Source organism: Zosterops lateralis (genome assembly GCF_965231275.1).
Source record: "Zosterops lateralis genome assembly, chromosome: 24".
Classification (NCBI taxonomy): domain Eukaryota; kingdom Metazoa; phylum Chordata; class Aves; order Passeriformes; family Zosteropidae; genus Zosterops; species Zosterops lateralis.
In genome coordinates, this window is record NC_139784.1 from 4464444 (window position 1) to 4483516 (window position 19073).

At 63.6% G+C, this 19073-nt stretch overlaps 1 protein-coding gene across 1 annotated transcript; it reads right to left on the bottom strand.

Moving 5' to 3' along the window:
* Positions 1-2563: 2563 nt before the first annotated feature.
* On the bottom strand, positions 2564-9825 carry IGFBP4 (insulin like growth factor binding protein 4; the record flags this gene model as incomplete). The annotated part of the gene is made up of 4 exons (XM_083877501.1): positions 2564-2925; positions 3207-3341; positions 3458-3612; positions 9453-9825. 4 exons carry the CDS (start codon positions 9823-9825, stop codon positions 2797-2799), a joined length of 792 nt encoding a protein of 263 aa, XP_083733627.1. The 3' UTR covers positions 2564-2796.
* Positions 9826-19073: the final 9248 nt, after the last annotated feature.

The window sequence follows — 19073 nt, forward strand, 5'->3', positions numbered from 1 at the left end:
TATTGTGTTGCTGGTCAGGATCGGCAGCTGGGAACGGGGACAGGCAAAGGCTCTGGCTCCACACGGTGCTCTGGGGGGTTGTGCTGCCCCCCGAGCCTGGCCAGCCCTGGTAGCCATCAGCACAAGGCCAGGGGATGGGGCCGGGCTCCAGGAGCGCTGGTGCTGGCCGGTGCTGTGCCAGCAGATTTCTGGGCTGTCTGAATTGGCTGCACCCACCTCCGGCCCCGTCCCGGCGCTGTTTGCACAACGCCAGCACCGCCCGGCTCCGGTAACCGGAGCACCGGGCTGGCGCCAGCCCCGGATGGCACTGCCGGCTCCAGGAGCCACCAAACAGGGACTCGGCAAACTCCTGACCCCGGACAGCACTGCCTGCAGACACTGGGAGAGAGCCAAGCCGTGACCGGGAAGTGTGCGGATGTCGCAATTCCTGTGCCTGGGCATCTCCCATCTGCATCCTGACACCCTCCCAAAGCACCGAGCGGGGCTGGAGATGCCCGAGGCTCCCTGGCAGCAGCAGGTACCCGCACAGGTGCCTCGGCACTGCCTGGCCCCGAGCCCGTGTCCCTGGAGCAGCCGGTGCCTGTCCCTGCCTGCCCCTGAACTTTGAAGCCGGTGCAGGGTCCCCTCCCCAGGCTGGCGCCTCTCCGGCCCCGCTGTGGCGCTGTGCAGGGCCGACGGGCCCATCCTCCCGGTGGCACCGGCGGAGACTCTGGGCTGGGAGTCATGAGGAAGCAAGAAATCATTTGTTTCCCACCCCATCCCTGCTCAGTGAAGTTCTTCCAGAGGCTTGTAGGCTCCGGGTATCCGGGGCTGCTGAACCCCAAACCCAGTGCAGGACCAGGAGACCTTGGGCAGAGGGGGTGACCAGAGCCTGTCCCCACACACCCCTGTGATCCCACAGCCCCCTCCCTCCCTGCCTCCCTCCCTCCTCTCCCATAACTTAAAGCCATAAAAGATAAAACACACTCGATAGAAACACATCAAATAACGGGAAATTAAATACAGTAATTACCTTTCTTGAGGATACAAAGGTTCAAGTGTACTGTAAAAGGTCGGTGCTACACGGGAATCTGATGGGACGGGCTTGGCCCGGGAGGGACGGACAGGGACCCCTTGGGTGCCAGGGGACACGCTGAGGGTGGGGGACACTGGTACATGGTCGTGTGTAAATACAGCCCTAAACTACAGGAGAGACGCTAGGAAACGCTGGAGCCCTCGGAGCGGGACACAGAACGTGCCCTGGTGCATCAGCATTGCCAGGAACCCCCAGAGCAGGAAAGGCCCTGCTGGACCTGCCCTGGTGGTGCACGGGGTGGCCACCGGGCCAGCCCTGCCACTGCACTGTGTCCTGCTGTGCTGCTGCTGCTGCAGGGGATTGGCACTGGGACTGGCCCCGGGAATCCCTTCCGTGGTGCAGTGGCTCTGAGGGGTGGCAGGGACAGGGACACCCCTCCCCACTGAGGACTGTCCTGGCAGATTGACTCAGTTTAGGAGTTGTGTGTGAGCAGGGCCACGGGCAGCCAGGGCAGGCAGGGGATCAGGAGGGCAGAGGGTGTTTCACTAAAACTGAAACACTTCATTCCCATTGGGGGCCTTGGATAGGACAAATCACATGGAAAACCAAAACCTACCACTGAGGCCATGGAGCCAGAGGGTGGGTCAGGAGGGGATTGGGGGAGTCCTCTCTGTCTTTGGCACATTTTCCATGGCATTTTTATGTGAAAAAATTTCTATCCCAGCTTGAAGAAAAACCAGGTACAAAACCAGTGACAATTTCTCAGCTGAAAACTTTGTGCTGGTGAAATCTGCAGATCCCATCATGGAGACATTCCAGAATCCATCCCAGTTTTGTCACATTGGCCAAGAAGAGAACACAGGAGCCATCACCACAGTGCCCTGGTCCCTGGGGATGGAGAATTCCAGCCTCGGGGCCACACATCACTTAATAGATCCCACCAACATTTTTTAAATACTAAAAAATTTGGGGAAGAAACAAAAAAAAACTTAAACCAAAAGCAGCTCTTCCCCCTGGGATGTGTTTCCTGGGCATCCCTCACCCCTCCACCTTCCCCTCAGTGTTGCTTGCCTGGGGATCCCGACCCCCTCACCCCAGGATGGAGGAGGGGGAGGCAGATGGATGGGAGGCTTTGTCCCTGCACAGGGAGTGGGATGGGGCTGGGCCATGGGGAGGAGATCCTGGGCTGTGGGGCTGGGGGGCAGCAGCAGCAGGGAGGGAGGGGGAAGGTCTCTCATTGCTCTGTGCAGCCACACTGCCCTTCACACACACATGCTCGGGGTGGGATGCAAGCGGGGGCGTCTCTCCAGGTCCCCCAGTCCTTGCCTGGGCAGCCTCTCACCACCAGGGAGGGCAGGATGAGGCACTTCTGCTGCTGCCCTTGCCGAGGTCTGGCATGGAGGGCACTGAGCTGCAAACACGATGCTGCCACCGCACTCCCCGAGGCGCCCGGTATCCAAGGTTGCCTGGCGAGGCCAGGCTGAAAACCAGGGATACCACAGGGCAGCAGCAGCAGCATCAAGGGTGCTCCCCACCCAGGCAGCCCGACCCCATTCCCAGGGCAGCATCATCCAAGCCTTGTCCGTGTGGGATGGAGGGGCCGGGACCCCTGGCAGGGGCTGATAGTGGTCATGGCGCAGAGCGCGGTGCGATCCGAGGCGCATCCCGGGGTCCCCCGGCACCAGGGCACTGCTCAGCAGTCACGTCCCCTCTCCTTCTCTCCTAGGCAGCCCCAGGCGGGAGTCCTGGCCCCGCACGGCGCGGGGCCGCCGCGGTGGCGCTCACATGCTGTCCGCCAGCTGGTGACAGTCCAAGTCCCCCTTCAGCTCCAGGAAGCCCGGCAGCTTCACCCCCGTCTTGCGGTCCACACACCAGCACTTGCCCCGCTGCCCATCCAGCGCTGGGTGACACTGTGGGGATGGGTTTGGTCAAGGACACCCAGGCTAGACCCCATGGCCAACCCCATGGGGACCAGGAGCTCTCACAGGGGCTTTACCACCCCCATCCCACCTGAGGCTTTTGTAAAGGGCCCTCACCATCCAAAAGATAATTCCCATCAAAGCCAGGAGCCGGACAGGCTCTGCTGTGCCTTATCACTGTCCCCTCCATCCATGTCCCCCATCCCAGCCTCACCCTGGCTCTACAAAATGCCCTCCCCCAGTCCCCTGTGATAGGTCAGAGCCCATCCTACCTGCTTGGGGTGGAAGTTGCCGTTGCGGTCGCAGTTGGGGATGGGGATGACGTACAGGTCCTCGTGTGTCCGGGTCTGCGAGGCCGCCAGCCTCTCCAGCGCCCGGTGCAGCTCGCTCTGGCATGAGCCCTGTGCCTTGGAAAAGGGGAGGCTGAGCTGATGACAGGGCTAGCACATTCTCCTGGCCCAGAGCCCCAGGACCTCGAGCCTGGAGAATCCACCCTGCCCTCCCCAGCCCTCCTTGTGCTCACCATGACCCGCGTGTCCTCGCGGTGGTGAGGGTTCCCGCTGTTGCGCATCTTGTTGCCGTTGTTGACCCTCTTTGCCTGCTGCTTCTGCAGGCACTTGCGGTCGTGGATGCTGCAAGGGCTGAAGCTGTTGTTGGGGTGGTCAATCTCCTCCTTCTCTGCAGAGACACAGACCAAGGGAGCTCAGTGCCACAGGGCAGCCCTGGGGGTGGCAGAGCCCTCACGGTGCCCCAGTCTCCACAGTGCCACTTGCACCCCAAGGAACAACATGTAGTGGTTTCTGGCAGGCCTCACATCACCATCTCTGGTCCCCACAGGCATCATTCACAGCCCTGGATGCATCCTGCCCCTACCACTGCACTGGGCTGAGCTCCCTGCAGCACTGGGAAGACTCTTGGGAGTTTTTCCTACTCATTAGCCACCACTAACAACTTGTTGCCATGTGTTATTGTAGGGTCACAAATCCATGCTGCGAGTGCTGGGCAGTGGCTCCAGTGTGCTGGGTCTGGCTGTGCCCTTGCCAGCCACGTGTCACCAGGCACCAGCTGCTCACCCGCAGCACTGAAGCTGCAGGCCGGGAAGCTGACCCTGGGACACAGAGACAACAAGCCCCAGGACACCCCTGGTGCCCTCCAAAATCTGTCTCTGAGGAGCTGCAGTGGCAGGGGGGGCACCGGGGCGGTGCTGAGCCCCCGCCAGGCCCGGGGCAGCACCGGGCGCCACAGCCGGGAGTGGAGCCGTGCTCTGCTGCGGGGCACGGCCCCCGCCAAGACATGAAAGAAGAAATTCCTGGAATAAGAAAGTTAATCTCCCGCGGGGCCGATCCCAAAAGGCGGTGCTTGGCATCCCCGCCTGCAACCAGGAGCACGGCCAAGCTGCCGGCCCAGATGTTGGCAGCTGGACAGAGCGTCATGAGATGAGTGCTCGGTGTGACTTTAGTTTTTAAAAAGCTGCCGGTTCCTCTGGTTTGGGGCCCGTGAAGACTCTGTGGAGGGGGACACCCCAGGAGCTAGGGGTCCTCCTGTGCTCAAAGCTGTGTCGGCACAGCCCGAGCAGTGTTTTGCTCTCCAGTCCACCTGGGCTGTGCAGGAAAGTGGCTGAGGTTATAGTGGGGTTGGGCTTAAATGAATCAATATTGCAGCTGGCAGCAGGGAAAACCTTCCCATACCAGGCAGGGGGTGGTCACTGTCAGGGGTCACACCCAGGGGCTCACAGTGCCAGGACAGGGGCTGCTGGGTGACGCCTGGCACTGACCTTCCCACAGGCAGGCAGAGGGGTCGGAGCCGCAGCTTCCTGCCCACTGTATCCCCACAACATCCCAGTCCTGATCTCCCATCGGCACCTCTTGCCACTGGCCCTTGCAGTGCAGGGCTCCTGGCCCAGCTCCTGGGGGCCTGGTTAAAGTCCAGAGTGAAGCCCCAATCAAAGCCCCCTCCCTCGTGGGTGTTATTTGCTTTTTGCTTAATCTGTCCATTTTTTTCCAGGAAATACCTCATGCCCTTGAAATTTGAAACACAAACCCAAAGTCTCCAGGACCCTGCACAGAGCGGTGCCAGCGCCAGCCCCGGCGGCACCAACCACGAGGCGGTGGCGCAATGGGGGCGCTGGTGGCAGAGCCCGCCGGGGGTCGGGGGCTCTGGCAGGGGATGCTCCTTCCCTCCCCTGTATCCCTGTGGGGAGACACACAGGAAGAGCTGGGCAGGTTTGGCACCGGTGGGGACCACCACGCCAAAGTTCCGGCACCTCCAGGCGCTGCTCCCACGCCATGGAAAGGCAGGACCGGGAGGCACCGGCGCTGCCCCCGCAGGGGAAACCCTCACCGATCGCCGGCACAGCCAAACCCCCCTCCTCCCCCCCTCCAGCCGCCTCCAGAGCATCAAATCTCCCAGCTTAAATAAAACCAGATGCCAATAACATTTTCATAAGGTCACATGAAACGCCGGTGCCTCCGGGCGGCGAGGCAGCTCCTGACAGCACTCGGGACCCGCGGCCCCCGGCTCTCACGGCAGCTCCAGCATCCCTCCCTCCCTCCCTGCCTGCGGATCGCTGCTGTCCTTGGCGTTGCTGTCTCTCTGCTAAGTGACACACAGCAGCTCAGGGAACCTCTCGCCTCCCTGGAAATCCGACTGGATCAGAAAACTCACGCTCAGCACAAAGACTTGGGAAAAGCAACGTGTGTGGAGCCCAGAGCTGCCACGCCCCACACTGCCCTGATGCCACCCAATCTGCCACCTATGAACAGGCACCACCACCCTGGAGGGATGGAGAGCAAGGGGGTCCGATTTGGCGAGGAAAGCCTCTCTGCTCACTTTGGAATGGAAATGGTTGCCAAGGGGATGAGAGGGAGGTGCTGCCCTCGCCGGACACATAAAACAGTTGCCTGTCCCGGGAGGAGGAGGATTCCTGCCCGGCCTGTGGACAGGGGACACAAACGAGTCATTCAGCATCGCCTTCAATTAACGGGAGCTGCAAATGAGGTTGGTCACGTGCCGAACTTGTGATTCACAGCGCTGAGCCCGAGGGAGCGGTGAAGGGCTCCGGCTCCACCGCGCGGATCCCGTGGGAGCAGAGCCCGGGGCAGCCAGCACAGCCCTGGGACCTCCTGTGTGTGTCCGTGGGGATAGACAAGTGTCATTGACCCCCACAGCTCCAGCCCCGCTCCCCCCTGTGCCTCCAGCCCCAGCACAAAGGATCTCATATGCCTCAAAGGCCAGAAGGGACATCCATGTGTCTGTGGCCAACATGGCACGAGCCACAGTGAGCCCCAGCACCCTCCATGTCCCTGTCCAGCACCCCCAGTGTCACCTGTGGGTGGTTCTGGCAGGACCGTGGCAGTGCTGGCTCTTGGCTTCCTGGGCTGCCGACTTGGCAGGGGCCAGCACTGGGAGGGCCACGCTCTTTTTGCCAAGTGCTGGCTCTGGCAGAACGTGGGGAGCTGGGGATGGGGGTGGCAGGGGTGCAGGCACCAGGCACCTGCTGCCCCCTGGCCTGGGATGCCAGCTGGGAGCCTGGCCTGTCCCCATCCCATGACACACTGGTGTGCTCAAACAGGGCTGAGCACCTCCCACCTCAGCGCCCAATGTGGGACCGAGGGAGGGGAGGTCAGGATGCAGGAGAGGGAGTGAGAGATGCAGATGCAGGTGATTCCCCAGAGGGACCAGAACCCTGCCAGGAGCAGCACCCAGCCTGGAGGACACCTCAGGGGACAGGTGGGACACAGCTGAGCCTTGCCTGGCAGAACCCAGCCTGTCCTCCCTGCCTGTGCACTGTTCAGCCATGGCTCAGCCACTGCCATTCCTCCCAGTCACTGCACACAGAAAGGAAACAGGATCTGTCCCATCTCACAGAGACCACACGGGATGAACGCAGCTCCCATGGGCCAGGTTTTCCCAGACATAATCATTTACCCAACACTAAATCACTCATCATGTGTGCTGGGGAATATGTCCTCACCTCCTCCTGGCTGCCACACACGGGCTCAGCCACCACCCGCTGACTCTGACAGAAAGCCACGGCTGGGACCTTCTGGAGCCGGCCCCCACACAGGGCTCTGGCCGAGGAGTGGGATCCCAAAGCCAGCCCTGAGCTGGCAGGGCCGGGAGTGGGTGGCAGGGACACAGTTCAGCACAAGGTGCCCAGACCCTCTGCCATGGAAGACAGTCTCGAATCAAGTGAGCAGCCACTGCTCCCTCACTTCCTAAGAGTCATATCCTGTGGGTGCCACAGGTCCCAGGTGAGCAGAGAGGCTGTTCCTGGCTATTGAGCCGGGAACCATGTCCAACTGTTCAGAAAGCCCAGCCTCAGCCCAGCCCCCTGATCCCAGCCTCTTCCCTGGAATGCGGAGCCCCCCGGACAGAGCCCCCAGACAAAGTGTTTACTGTACGAGCCGCGCGTTAACCGCTTCCCAGCCGCCGGCACCCGCCCGGCCCCGGGGCCGCGGGCACAGCCGGGGGCACCTGCTCCGTCCGCCCCTGCCCTGAACAGGCATTGAATTCCCTTCTGCTGATCCCGAGGGGACTCATCAGAGGCACTGGCCATGCCAGGGAAGGGTTGTGCCAGGCAGGGTTGTGTGGGAGTGAGGGAGCCTCCAACCCCCAGCCCCACATTCCCACTGTCCCCCGGCTGCAGAACAGGGCAGGGACTCACAGGGGGATGTTCCACTGGGACTGCACCGAGCAGTTTGGTGTGGGTGTCCTGCCCATACCCTGACGGGCTGTCTGGGACACAAGGGCTCCTACTGCCCTCTTGCCCATCCTGCTGCCCGTGATGCCGCTGGCCAGAGCAGTGCCCGGCGGGCGACCCGGCTCCCATAGCCACCCACCCATCCCCAGCCAAGCCAAAACACCGCGGGAAGGAAGGGAAAAAATGCAAGTCTGTTTCCTAAAGGCTCTGGGAAAAAATGTTGCATTACACAGGGCACGGCCAAAACCAACAGGGCTTGGCAGCTCGGCGCAGCCCCGGGCCAGGGAGCCCAGACAGCTCCTGCAGGATGTGGGATGAGGACAGACAGGCAGGACAGGGGGGCTCCAAGCACTCCCAGCCAGCTCCTGTCCCCGCAGGGGGGTGGCTAGAGGGGCCTATCCACGAATGGCACTCATCACAACGGGGACACCAGAGGAGCTGCCATGGATCAGACATGAAGGAGGGGTTGGAACTGAGATCCAGCTCCCTGGATGGGCAAGGACAAACATTGCTCCAGTTCCTTCTGCCCCTCAAGGAGCTCCAAGTGACCCCATATGGGGACCCAGAGTCAGGCCAGACCAGCCTGTAAATTGTTCTGGGATGATACTCCTCAGCTTCAGGGGACATGGTCCTGGTCACAGCCTGCAGGATGGGAAAGGGAGACCACTGATGGACCAGGTCCCCACACTCATTCCCTGGGAGCAGCTTTATTCCCATGTGCAACTTGCACAGCTCTGGGGTGGGTTCCCACTGCCGGCTCCCCTCTCACACCCCAGATCCTGCCCGAGCACCAGGGGCGTGGCAGAGGGCCACGATCACCACCTGCAAGGCAGAAAGAGCACACCAGCAGCAGCTCCTCCAGCCTGGCCCTGCCTGCACCCCACTGCCCCATCTGGCACAGGCAGACACAGCTCCCAGCTGGACCTGCCTGGAGGAAAGCAGGTGCCCCATGGCCTCTTTCCTGTTTCCTCCCGTGGTGCAGCCAGATCTGCCAGCAGCATCCCAGGGAAGCAGCAGCACAGGGGTCACTGTGCAACAGGAGCTTCCCTGGCAGCTGGGATGTGTCTCCAAGGGCTGCAGGTGCTCTCAGGACACTGGGCTGTCCCACAGTCCAGGGCCACGTTGCGGCCAGGGCACAGCAGGTGAAGGTTCACCTCTCCAGCACATGTGGTGCCAGTGGCTGTGACACTGCTGTGCCCACGGTGGGTAAGGGTGGCACAAATGTGAGCCATTTGTACCAGGTCTCCTGCAGCCTAACTCTGCTCCCTCCCTGGAACCTGCATTCCCATCCTGGGCTGTCCCATCCCATCCTGTCTCTTAGAGTCATGGAATTGTTTGGGCTGGAAGGGACCTCAAAGACCACCCAGTTCCACCCTCCTGCCGTGGGCAGGGACACCTTCCACCAGACGAGGTTGCTCCAAACCTCATCTCACTTGGCCTTGAACACTTCCAGGGATGGGGCATCCAGAAATATTCTGGGCAACCTGTGCCAGAGCCTCACCACCCTCACAGGGAGGAATTTCCTCCTAACATCTAATCTAAATCCTCCCTTTTTAGTTTAAAATCCTTCCCCTCGCCCTGTCACAATCTATCCGTGTAAAAGTCACTCTTCATCATTTTTATCAGCTCCCTCTAAGTATGGGAAGGTCCCTGACGACTCAAATCCTGTGGCCAGAGCTCTTGCCGAGTGAGCAGGGAGTGGGTTGGTGCCAACAAGGGTTATGCCACTGCCCCTGTGAGGGGCAAGGACCCCCAGGCACCCACCCTGGGTACCCACCCTGGGCACCCACCCTCTGCCGCCCCTCCGCCGCCTCACCTGGGGGCTGGAGGCTCTCCTGGATGGCCTCGACGTCGGCCAGGTCTGTGCAGATGCCCTGGCCGTGCATGAGGGTGCGGAGGGGCCGTGGCTCGCCGCGGGGTGGGTAGCAGCGCAGCCCCGCACCGCAGCGAGCGGTGTAGACGCCGCAGGCGGTGCCGCGGGGCAGAGCGCAGGTCGCGCAGCACCCGCAGCCCGGCTCCCGCACCAGCTCCGCGCAGCCCTGCGGGGCTTTGCACCGCGCCAGCCGCTCCTCCGAGCACGGCGGGCACTGGATCGCCTCCTCGCCGCTGCCCGGCCGCGCCGCCGCCGCCAGCAGCGCCAGCACCACCGGCAGCACCGGCAGCCCCGGCAGCCCCGGCCCCGGGCGCATGGCGGCCCCGCTCCGGCCCCGCTCCGCGGCGCTCGGCTGGCGGCGGGCGCGGGGCGGCGGCGGCGGCTTTATGCGGCTTTATGCGGCCCCTGGCCACACCTCCCGCCGCCGCCACCGGGGCCACCGGCGGGGCCGCCCCCGTCGCCACCGGGAACCCACCGGGCAGAGACGCTCCCCCCGGCGGCGGCCACAGCGGCACCGGCACCGGCGGCGGCTTCAGCGGAGCCACCGGCGGGGCAGCCCCGGCGCCGGGCGGCGCGGGGAGCCTGCCCGGAGCCCTCGGCCCCGCGCCACCCACCCCAATCACCCGGTTCCTCGACCCCTGCTCAGGCCCGAGAGCAAGCGGGCAGAACGGGGACACACCGTGCGGGGCTGCAGCGCGGGGAATGCGGCCAGGACCCCCGGGGTGGGCTCCGGGCTCCGGGTATGGGGGGTCCCGGCGGGAGGAAAAGTGCTACTGACAACGGAGCATCCCGTGTGGCTCGGCCCCGGTCTGTCCGGGACGGCCCCGGGCGGCCCCGCCGGCTCCTCGAGCCCACCTGCCCCCGGCTCCGCACCCGCGGCCCTGCGCCCCCCGCCCCGCACAGCCCGGGATAGGTTGAGGGCTGCCGGCACCTAGTGGCTACTCGGGAAAAGCGGGAGCGGGCGGAAGCCCCGGCTGCCTCCTGGGACCACGGCCCCGTCAGTCCCCGCAGCACCGGGCGAGGGTGGGAACCCGGGAGACGGCGGGGAGCAGCCCCTGTACCCGGGGGAGTCCCTGAGCATCACCCGGGGCTGGTGAGCCCCGAGCTGTGCCCTGGGGCATCTCAGTCAACATCGGGTTTGGGGCAACTGGAGGAACCTGCCTGGATGTAGCAAGGGGGTCGTGGGCACTGCCGTGGGGTCCTGGGCACAGCACGGATATGGCAGGGGGGCCCTGGTGTTGTGGGTGGGACAAGAGGAGCAGAGGTGCCTGTCATGCAAGGCCTGGGCTGAGAACCCCAAACTCATCTCATGGGTGAGTACATCTAGTGCTTAAACTGGCATTTTGAGGTTTGAGTGACAGCACTGGTGGCATTGCCAGCAGGGCTCTCCAGACCATCTCCTCTCTCCCATGCAGGTGTGTTGGGCATCACCAAGAAGTGCAGGCAAGACAGGGGCAAACAGGATCTATGTCCCCCACACCCCCCAGCCCCAGGCCCCACAAGGTATCATCACACAACACTGCCCTGAGCCCCTGCCCTGCCTGGCACTGCTGCACTGTGGCCGTGACTCGGGACAGAAGGCATCAGCCTTGACTCAGTGTCCCAGCAGAGACCAAACCCAAACAGGTGCCCAGCCCCACTCAGGCTGTGGCACCTTATCAGGCCTTGGCAGCACAGAGTGCCACCAGGGAGACTGTTGTGTCTGCAGGCAGAGGCAGCGCCAGCGGCTGGTGGGGCACGCAGGGAGGACAGTGTTCCCTCACCTCTGCCCACCCACTGCTCCTCCAGATCCCTGTCCCAGCATCATCCTGTAAAGCAGAGTGGGGCTGGGCTGGTGCCCTCCACAGCTGTGCTGCCCCCACCCCAACCACAGCTCTGAGGCCATGCAGGTGCTCAGTGCTGGTGTTGGGTGCTCTGTGTAGCCCAGGTCCTTGCCTGGGACAGCCCCATGCCCCCAGCCCTTGATGGGGAATTCTTTGGGATTCCTGAGGCTCTGGGGGATCAAACTGGCTGCTGCTCCTCAGCCACACACCCCAGCAGGGTCTGGAACTGCCCCAGTCCTGGGGAGAGGTTGCAGGGCAGCAGGAGGGGGCTGGGGGTCAGAGAGGGCTGTAGCCCCCCAGCTGAGAGTGGCTCTGATGAAACCAGTGAGACCCCAGGCCTTTTAAATGTACTTTGGGACACGGTGCCTGCACAGATGCTGCAGGACTCCAATACCTCCTGCCTCCAGACACCAGCAGCAGGACAGACCTCAGGGAGGACCTGCAGCCAATGCCCTCAGTTCTCAGCCACCCCCCTCCTCCACTGGCTTTACTCCCCATTTCCAGGCAGCTTCTCCTCCCCAACCCTCCCTCACATCCATTTTGACATCTCCTCCTGGCCCTGGCTCCCTTCCTGTGGTTCCCACTGCCCTGCTCTCCCTGGGCTGGCAGGGCAGACGGTGGCCTGGCTGCGTGGGTGCTCAGCCCCCGCCGGATGCGGCCCGTGGGGTGCGGGTGCGGGGCGGGCCAGGGGCGTGTCGGGGCCGCCGATAACAGCGGGCGCCGTGCCGGGGCCGCGGGGCCAGACGGCGCAGGCGAGGGGGATGAGCCAAGGACCCCCATCCCGGGCAGCCGGGCCCCGAGGCAGCAGGATGGGGTGCAGCAGTCTCCTGCGACTCCTCCGCACCCTCTGCATCGTCTCGGTGCTGGCCGGGTGCCTGCAGCCTGCCACGGCCCAGTGGTTTTCCCTGGGCTCGGAGGAAACCACCCCGGATCCAGGCACCAGCCCCATGCCCCCCGCCCTGGATGAGGAGGAAGGTAGGCATGGTGGGATGGGGAGGAGGGCAGGCATGGTGGGATGGGGGTGAAGGTAGGCATGGTGGGATGGGGAGGAGGGTAGGCATGGTGGGATGGGGAGGAGAGTAGGCATGGTGGGATGGGGACATGGTTTTTGCAGCACCCCAAATTCCTGCACCTCAGCATGGAGGGGGCACCTGGAGGGTGATGTGTGGGGGGCCAGGATCCAGGGCTGCTGGTGGCACTGCTGTGGCCGTGGCAGGTGCTGGGAACTGGGAGTGCTGTGCCACCCTGGTCTCCCTCCAGCCCTGCCACCTCCCAACCTTTGCTCCTGCAGATACAGACACCAGCATGGAGCCCGTGGGGAAGGTCCTGCTGAGCAAACCCCCTCTGGCAACAGCCCCTCGACGCCGGGACCAGCCCTCCAGGGGGGCAGCAAAGGGCTCAGGCCATGCCCCACAGCGCACACGAGGCAAGGTGCTTTTTCCCTGGGCAGTGGCCCCCCTCTGGCTCCTCCAGCCCTCCTGAAACACGCCAGCTGCTGCGAGGCTCCTTGTTATGTCCTCCTTATCTGTGCCCTGATTGCACACACCAGCCTGGGCACCGTGCCCTGCTCCAAACCCGAGCGCAACTCTCAGCTCCCTCTGGCCTCTTGGAAAGAAGTCACAGCATCTCCCAGTGTCCCCTCACATGGGGCAGCCCCACAGCAGCGCTGAGGGCAGTCCCAACCGGGGGAGGGTCCCACCTGCCCCCCAGGATCCCCCCGAGCCCTGCACTGAGTATTCCCTGTCTGTCCCAGCAGCACCGACCCACGGCCGCCCCGGAGATCTTTGAGGGGAGCGCAGTGGAAGAGGAGTTCCTGCAAATTCAGGTGGTGGAGCGATCCTGGTCCCCGGGGAGTTGTCAGGGACAGCCTGGGATGGACACCCGGGCAAGGGGCGGTGGAAGACACGGCTGGCGGGGCGGGACGGGATGGGGGCGGTGGGAGTGGGGAATGGGGATGGTGCTCAGGGATTTCGCACTCAGCCCCTCCTCTCCTCCACACAGACGACGGCGAAGGGGCTGCCCCGGCGGGTCCCATCGGCCTCGGATACGGACCCCGCTCTCCAGGTGAGGGGTGGGCGCGGGGCACCCGTGTCGGAGCCTCAGTCGGGGCTCCGGTCCCGCGGCTCATCGCTCTCTCCCTCTCCAGGGGCACAACACCTCCGGCTGTGTCTGCCCCGTGCGCCCCGGCCCCCCCGGCCCTCCCGGCCCAAAGGTGCGATGGTCCTCCCCGGGGAGGGGCAGGGGGTGCGGGGACCCACAGGGACACACTGTGCGAAATCCCGATGGTGCAAACCTCTTTTTGCTCAGGATTTGAATTCTAGTTTTGGGGTCTGGGTTGAGAAGTGTCCCAGGTGGCCCTGAGGGAGGGAGTCAGCAGGTGCCCGGGGTGGGCTCCAGTGGAGAAAAGTGCCAGAAGGTGAGCCAGGCTCTGAATTTCCCCGACAGGGAGAGAAAGGTGACCGAGGGTTCCCTGGAGAGAGAGGCCAGCCCGGATTCTTAGGGGAGAGAGGGAAGTCCGGCAGCCCAGGACAGCCAGGTCACCAGGGTCCCCGGGGCCCCCCAGGTCCTCCGGGACCACCGGGGCCCCAGGGACCGCCGGGCGCCGGGGGAGCCCGTATCCCCCCCGCGCCTGCTGCACTCCCTGAGAGATCAGAGAACGAGGTGAGCACCGGGGCAGGGGAAAGGGCGGGTGATGCTGGTGATGCCCGCAGGGTCCATCCCCGGCGGGACTGGAGGGGATGGGGACGACTGGGACGTGTGGCTGTGTGGGTGGATAGGGAGACCACAGGATGGGATATGGCAGCTCATTGACTCTGCTCTCTCTCCTCTCTCCTGCCAACCTGACAAGCAGCTGGGAGTCTCCAGCCCCGCGGGAAATCCAGGACCCCCGGGTCCCCCCGGGCTGCCCGGCATGCCTGGACCCCCCGGCTACCCAGGCCACGATGGCCCCCAGGGGGCCCCTGGGCGGGAGGGAAAGCCAGGACCCCCAGGCCCGCCAGGAGCTGTGGGGCCACCTGGTTTCCCTGGGGCTGAAGGACTTCCAGGGTCTCCAGGCTCAGCTGGGCCAGATGGACCCCCAGGGGCACCTGGACTCCCAGGGCCCCAGGGTCCCCCCGGGCTGCCTGGGCATGAAGGACCCCCTGGTCCCCCAGGACCTGCATCACTCCCTGGCAAACCAGGACTCCGAGGGGAACCAGGATTCCCAGGACCAAAGGTAAGGAGTCCCAGCCCAGTCTGTCCATGGCCCTGGGATGAGGTATCTGGGCTCATCAGCCCCTCATCCTGCCCTGGGGGAACAGTCCCATTACCAAACCCTCAGAGGGCTTCAGGGCTGCCCCGGGACTTCCCCAGTCCTGCCACTATGGGGCCCAGGGGAACACGGGCTCAACTCCACACTGACCACCCTGTGCCATCTGCCCCCAGGGTGAGAAGGGTGAATATGGGCTGCCAGGCATGCCAGGGAGTCCTGGCCGGACAGGAGAGCCAGGGTCCCCGGGCATGCCTGGTCCCATGGGGCCACCAGGACCACCAAGAGACTACAGGGTGAGTAGGGGGTCCCAGGCAGTGGGTCCTAGGGAGGGGGCACCCCAGTGTCACCCCACACACCCTCTCTTTGCAGTGTGACTCACGCCACGCTGGACACCGTGGATTGGCTGGGATGCTGGGCCCCAAGGTGAGCTGGGCACTGGCACCATGGGCAGGGGTCCTGGAGCAGGGGCATGGGCACAGCACTGGCCATGGCACCCTCACCAAACAGCTCCATGGTGGGTGATACCCTGGTTGTGAGGCACAGCACTGCCTGGGGGGCTTGGGAGGCTTGGGGACCCCCAGAGCTGGGCATTGACAGGATCTCTTGCTTCCCTTCCAGGGAGAAAAGGGCGACCCTGGAGAGCCGGTTTGTAGCCACGAGCAGCAGTGTGGGGGAAGCTGGCTGGGGGTTCCATCCCCACACTGAATGTGCAGCCCTAAGCCCCCCATGCTGCCTTTGCTCCCCCACACCCTTCACCTCACCCTGGGGCATGGGGCACAGGATGGGGGATGAGGGACATCATGGCACATGCAGAGGCACACCTGTGTACACCTGTGCCACCCTTAAACATCCCCAGCACACCCCATCCCCACCACCACAGCACAGGCTCTAATCCTGCCTCTCTGTGTGCCTCACCCAGGGGTGCTGCTACGGGGAACACGGGTGCAAACCAGGCCACCTCCCCTTCTCCAGCACTGGCAGCCAGCCTGGCTCCTGGGGGTCCATCAGCAGGTACCAGACGGTGAGTGGCCTGGGTAAGGGGACCCCAGCCCAGCCTTGGGAACATGGTTCACCCCACCAGCAACCCCACAGGACCCATAGCCCAGAAGGGGTGGAGGAAGGAGAGGGGGAGAATGGAAAATGTGGAAATGGAGGATGGAGGTATGGAGGACTGAGATCAGTCTGTCTTCTCCCTCTTCCTTTGCAGGATGGCAAAGAGGAAACAGAGATTTATGGAGCGATCATCCCCCATGTGAGAGTCCCTGCCTGGCTGGTGTCTGCACTGCCCCAGCCAGGGACATTCAGCCCTGAGAGGGGACAGGAGTGGGAAGCATGGGGGACATCAGTTGGGTGTCACAGCTGCTCCCCTAAAAGGCAGCACAGTCCAATCTCCACACTGCTCTACTCCAGGGTCTTCGAGGTCCTCCTGGGAACCCCGGCCCCCCTGGGCCCCCCGGCCCCCCTGGCCCACCAGGTCTCCTCTACCTCAACGTAAGGCCCAGCACTGGTGTGCACACCCTTGTGCCAGAGCACACATATGTGTGAGTGTGCACAGCATCAGGGCCCCCCCAAACCTGCCTGTCTTTGCTTCCAGAGGGTGCACCCCGTGCATGCCCAGCAGCCCTGCAAGCAGCCGGTAAGCCACGGCCTCGCTGTCCCCAAGAGTGTCCCCACCCCCTCTCTGTGCACAAGGAAGGGTGTCCCTCTCCCTGTGCCCAGCAGCAGATACAGGCTCTGTTTGCCCTCACAGGCATCTGCAGACCACAGCTGGCCATCAGGTGAGGGTGTTTCCCAGGTGTTTTGGGGGCTCCAGCCACCTTGGAGACACCTTTCCTGAAGTCATGCCTCCCTTCTCCTTGGGCACCAGGACCGTGACAGCACGGGTCCCTGGCACCCCTGTTGGCTCTCCCACCCACTCCTACTGCATCCCTATGGGGCCAGTTCCCATGGGATGCATCCAGACCCTATGCTGGGGCACCTTGTAACCCCTCACCATCTCTGGGCTCTCCAGATGCTGGTGTCCCTCAGACAGAGCCATTGGACTCCCGTGCTGATCTCCGGGTGCGTCCAGGCTGTGGCCCCAGGCAAACCCACCCAGCTGCCCCATACCACACACCAGGACCCTCACCCTCTGCATTCCCCCAGCGCCAGACGTGGGTTTTCAAGTCCAAGGAGCTGATGGTGAAGGCGAGCAGTGCTGTGCCCGAGGGGAGCCTGGTCTATGTGCAAGAAGGGAGCAACGCCTTCCTCCGGACTCCCACTGGCTGGAGCCGCCTCCTGGTAGCGTGTGGGATCCCTCCAAGGGCTGGGGGGGAAGGATCTAGGGCTGGATTTGCCACTAGGGCAGCAGATCCCCAGGAAGGAGAGGATACTCCTAACCTGTCCCTCTGCTCATACAGCTGGAGGATCCAAACTCATTCTTGGCTGGTGATGATCCTTCTGCCTCCACCCCACAGTACCAGGTGAGGGGTTCAGGAGCTGCAGGGTCCACTCACTTCCCTGTAAGAGGTCAGAGCCCTCCTCTGCATGATGGGGGGGAAAGACCTCACAGAACTGTTCTCTCTCTTCTTCCATCCAGGAGGCAAAGAGGGTGCAGCCAAGAGGTCGCAACACGCTGTCACCCATGCAGTCTCCAAGAGACTCACTGGTGAGCCCTGTTGAGGGTCTGGCCATGCTGGGAGGGATGAGCCATAGGAATGGGCTGGATGTCAGCAGGGCAATGCCAGCTCAGCATGAGCAGAGCCTGGGGTCATGTTGGTCTGGGAAGGGTGTCCCCCACTCACAGCACACAGATGGGTGTCCTCAGACTGACTTGAACTGTGTTTTTGCAGATCCAAAAGGAGGAGGAACAAGAGCAGCCCCAGATTCTGCCAACCACCATCGCCCCACGGATCCCATCTGTAAGGAATGCCTGGCCCCAGGGTGGGGATGAGTGGCCAGTCATGGGAGAGGTGCCCAGGGGACCCCTAATCCTGGCCAGCACTGCCAGGGGCTTGCACCCCCTCTGGGAAGGGGGGAGCAGAGACCTCAATTCCTCCCTTCCACCCCCAGCTCCGCCTGGCTGCCCTCAACGTGCCCCTGTCCGGTGACATGAGCGGGATCCGGGGCGCTGACCTGCAGTGCTACCGGCAGTCACAGGAGGCCGGGCTCTACGGCACCTTCCGGGCCTTCCTGTCAGCCCCCACCCAGCACCTGGTGTCCATCGTCAAGAGGACAGACAGGACCCTCCCCATCATCAACCTGAAGGCAGGTACCCCGTCCCCAGGGGGCTGTGGGTAGCGAAGTCTCACAGCCCCCATGAGCTGGAGGGACGCCTCACCCAGTCCTGCTCTGGGGCCATGCTCAGGGGTTTTGGGGAGCAGACAGAACTGAGAGGATGTTATTGCCCACACATGCTGGGGACAAGGGCATTCCCCTGGCTCAGCACCATAGCTTCTTTCTGCAGGGGCAGCTGCTGGCCAAGTCCTGGAGCTCCCTCTTTGGGGGCCAGTCTGGTGCTGCCTTGCAGGGTCCCATCTACTCCTTCAATGGCCGCAATGTCCTGACAGATCCCCTGTGGTGAGTCTGGACACAGGGTCCTGTGTGGGAGCTGGAGTGGGGGATCTGCGCTGGGTCCCTCCCTGCAGAAGTGCAGGAGCAAAGAGCTGGGGTGCCCCAGGGTGTCCTCAGCCCCTCTCACCCCATCCCCACCCACAGGCCCCAGAAGCTAGCGTGGCACGGCTCCACACCACGGGGTGGCCATGCCCGCCGGTGGGACTGCCAGGGCTGGCGCAGCTCTGGCACAGCCGAGGGCATGGCCACTGCCCTGGGCCAGGGCCGGCTGCTGGCTGGGCACCGCCACAACTGCTCCACACCGCTGGCCGTGCTCTGCGTCGAGGTGGCTTTTCCTTACCGGCACATGTGGTGACAACGGTGACACCCAAGCACGAGCTCCAGGCATTGCCCGAATCCTGTGTGGCTGGGGAATATCCCTGGGAGCACGATGGGTGGTGTCAGAGCTGTGCTGGAGCATTGAGGGGACACCAGGTCCACAGCCAGGCTGTGCCATGCCCAGCCCCAGCTGTGCCATCCCATGGATCCCTGTGCCATGGGGCAATGCCAGGCTGTGCCTGCAACCTCCCACCCCCACGGGAGCCAACACTGTCACCACCCAGAAATAAAGATAAAAAAATACTGGGTTTTATGACACCATGCTTTGCTCTGGGGGACATGGCCAGCTGCAGCAAGGCGCTGAGGGGACACACCCGGGAATGGGAACAGGGACTGGAGGGGCTGGGAGTGGGCTCCAGTCCCCTTGGGATTGGCAGTAACTGGGAGGGAACACCCTGGTACAGGTCTCCACGTCAGTGAGGTCTGTGCTTTGGTCCCAGAACACAGTGTGTTCCAGTATATCCCAGTGGGTTGCCAGGTCTTGCTCAGTGTATTCCTGTGGGTTCCTGAGGCCTTCCCTGTGTATCCCAGTGGGTGTCCAGGGTCTGTTCAGAGTATCCC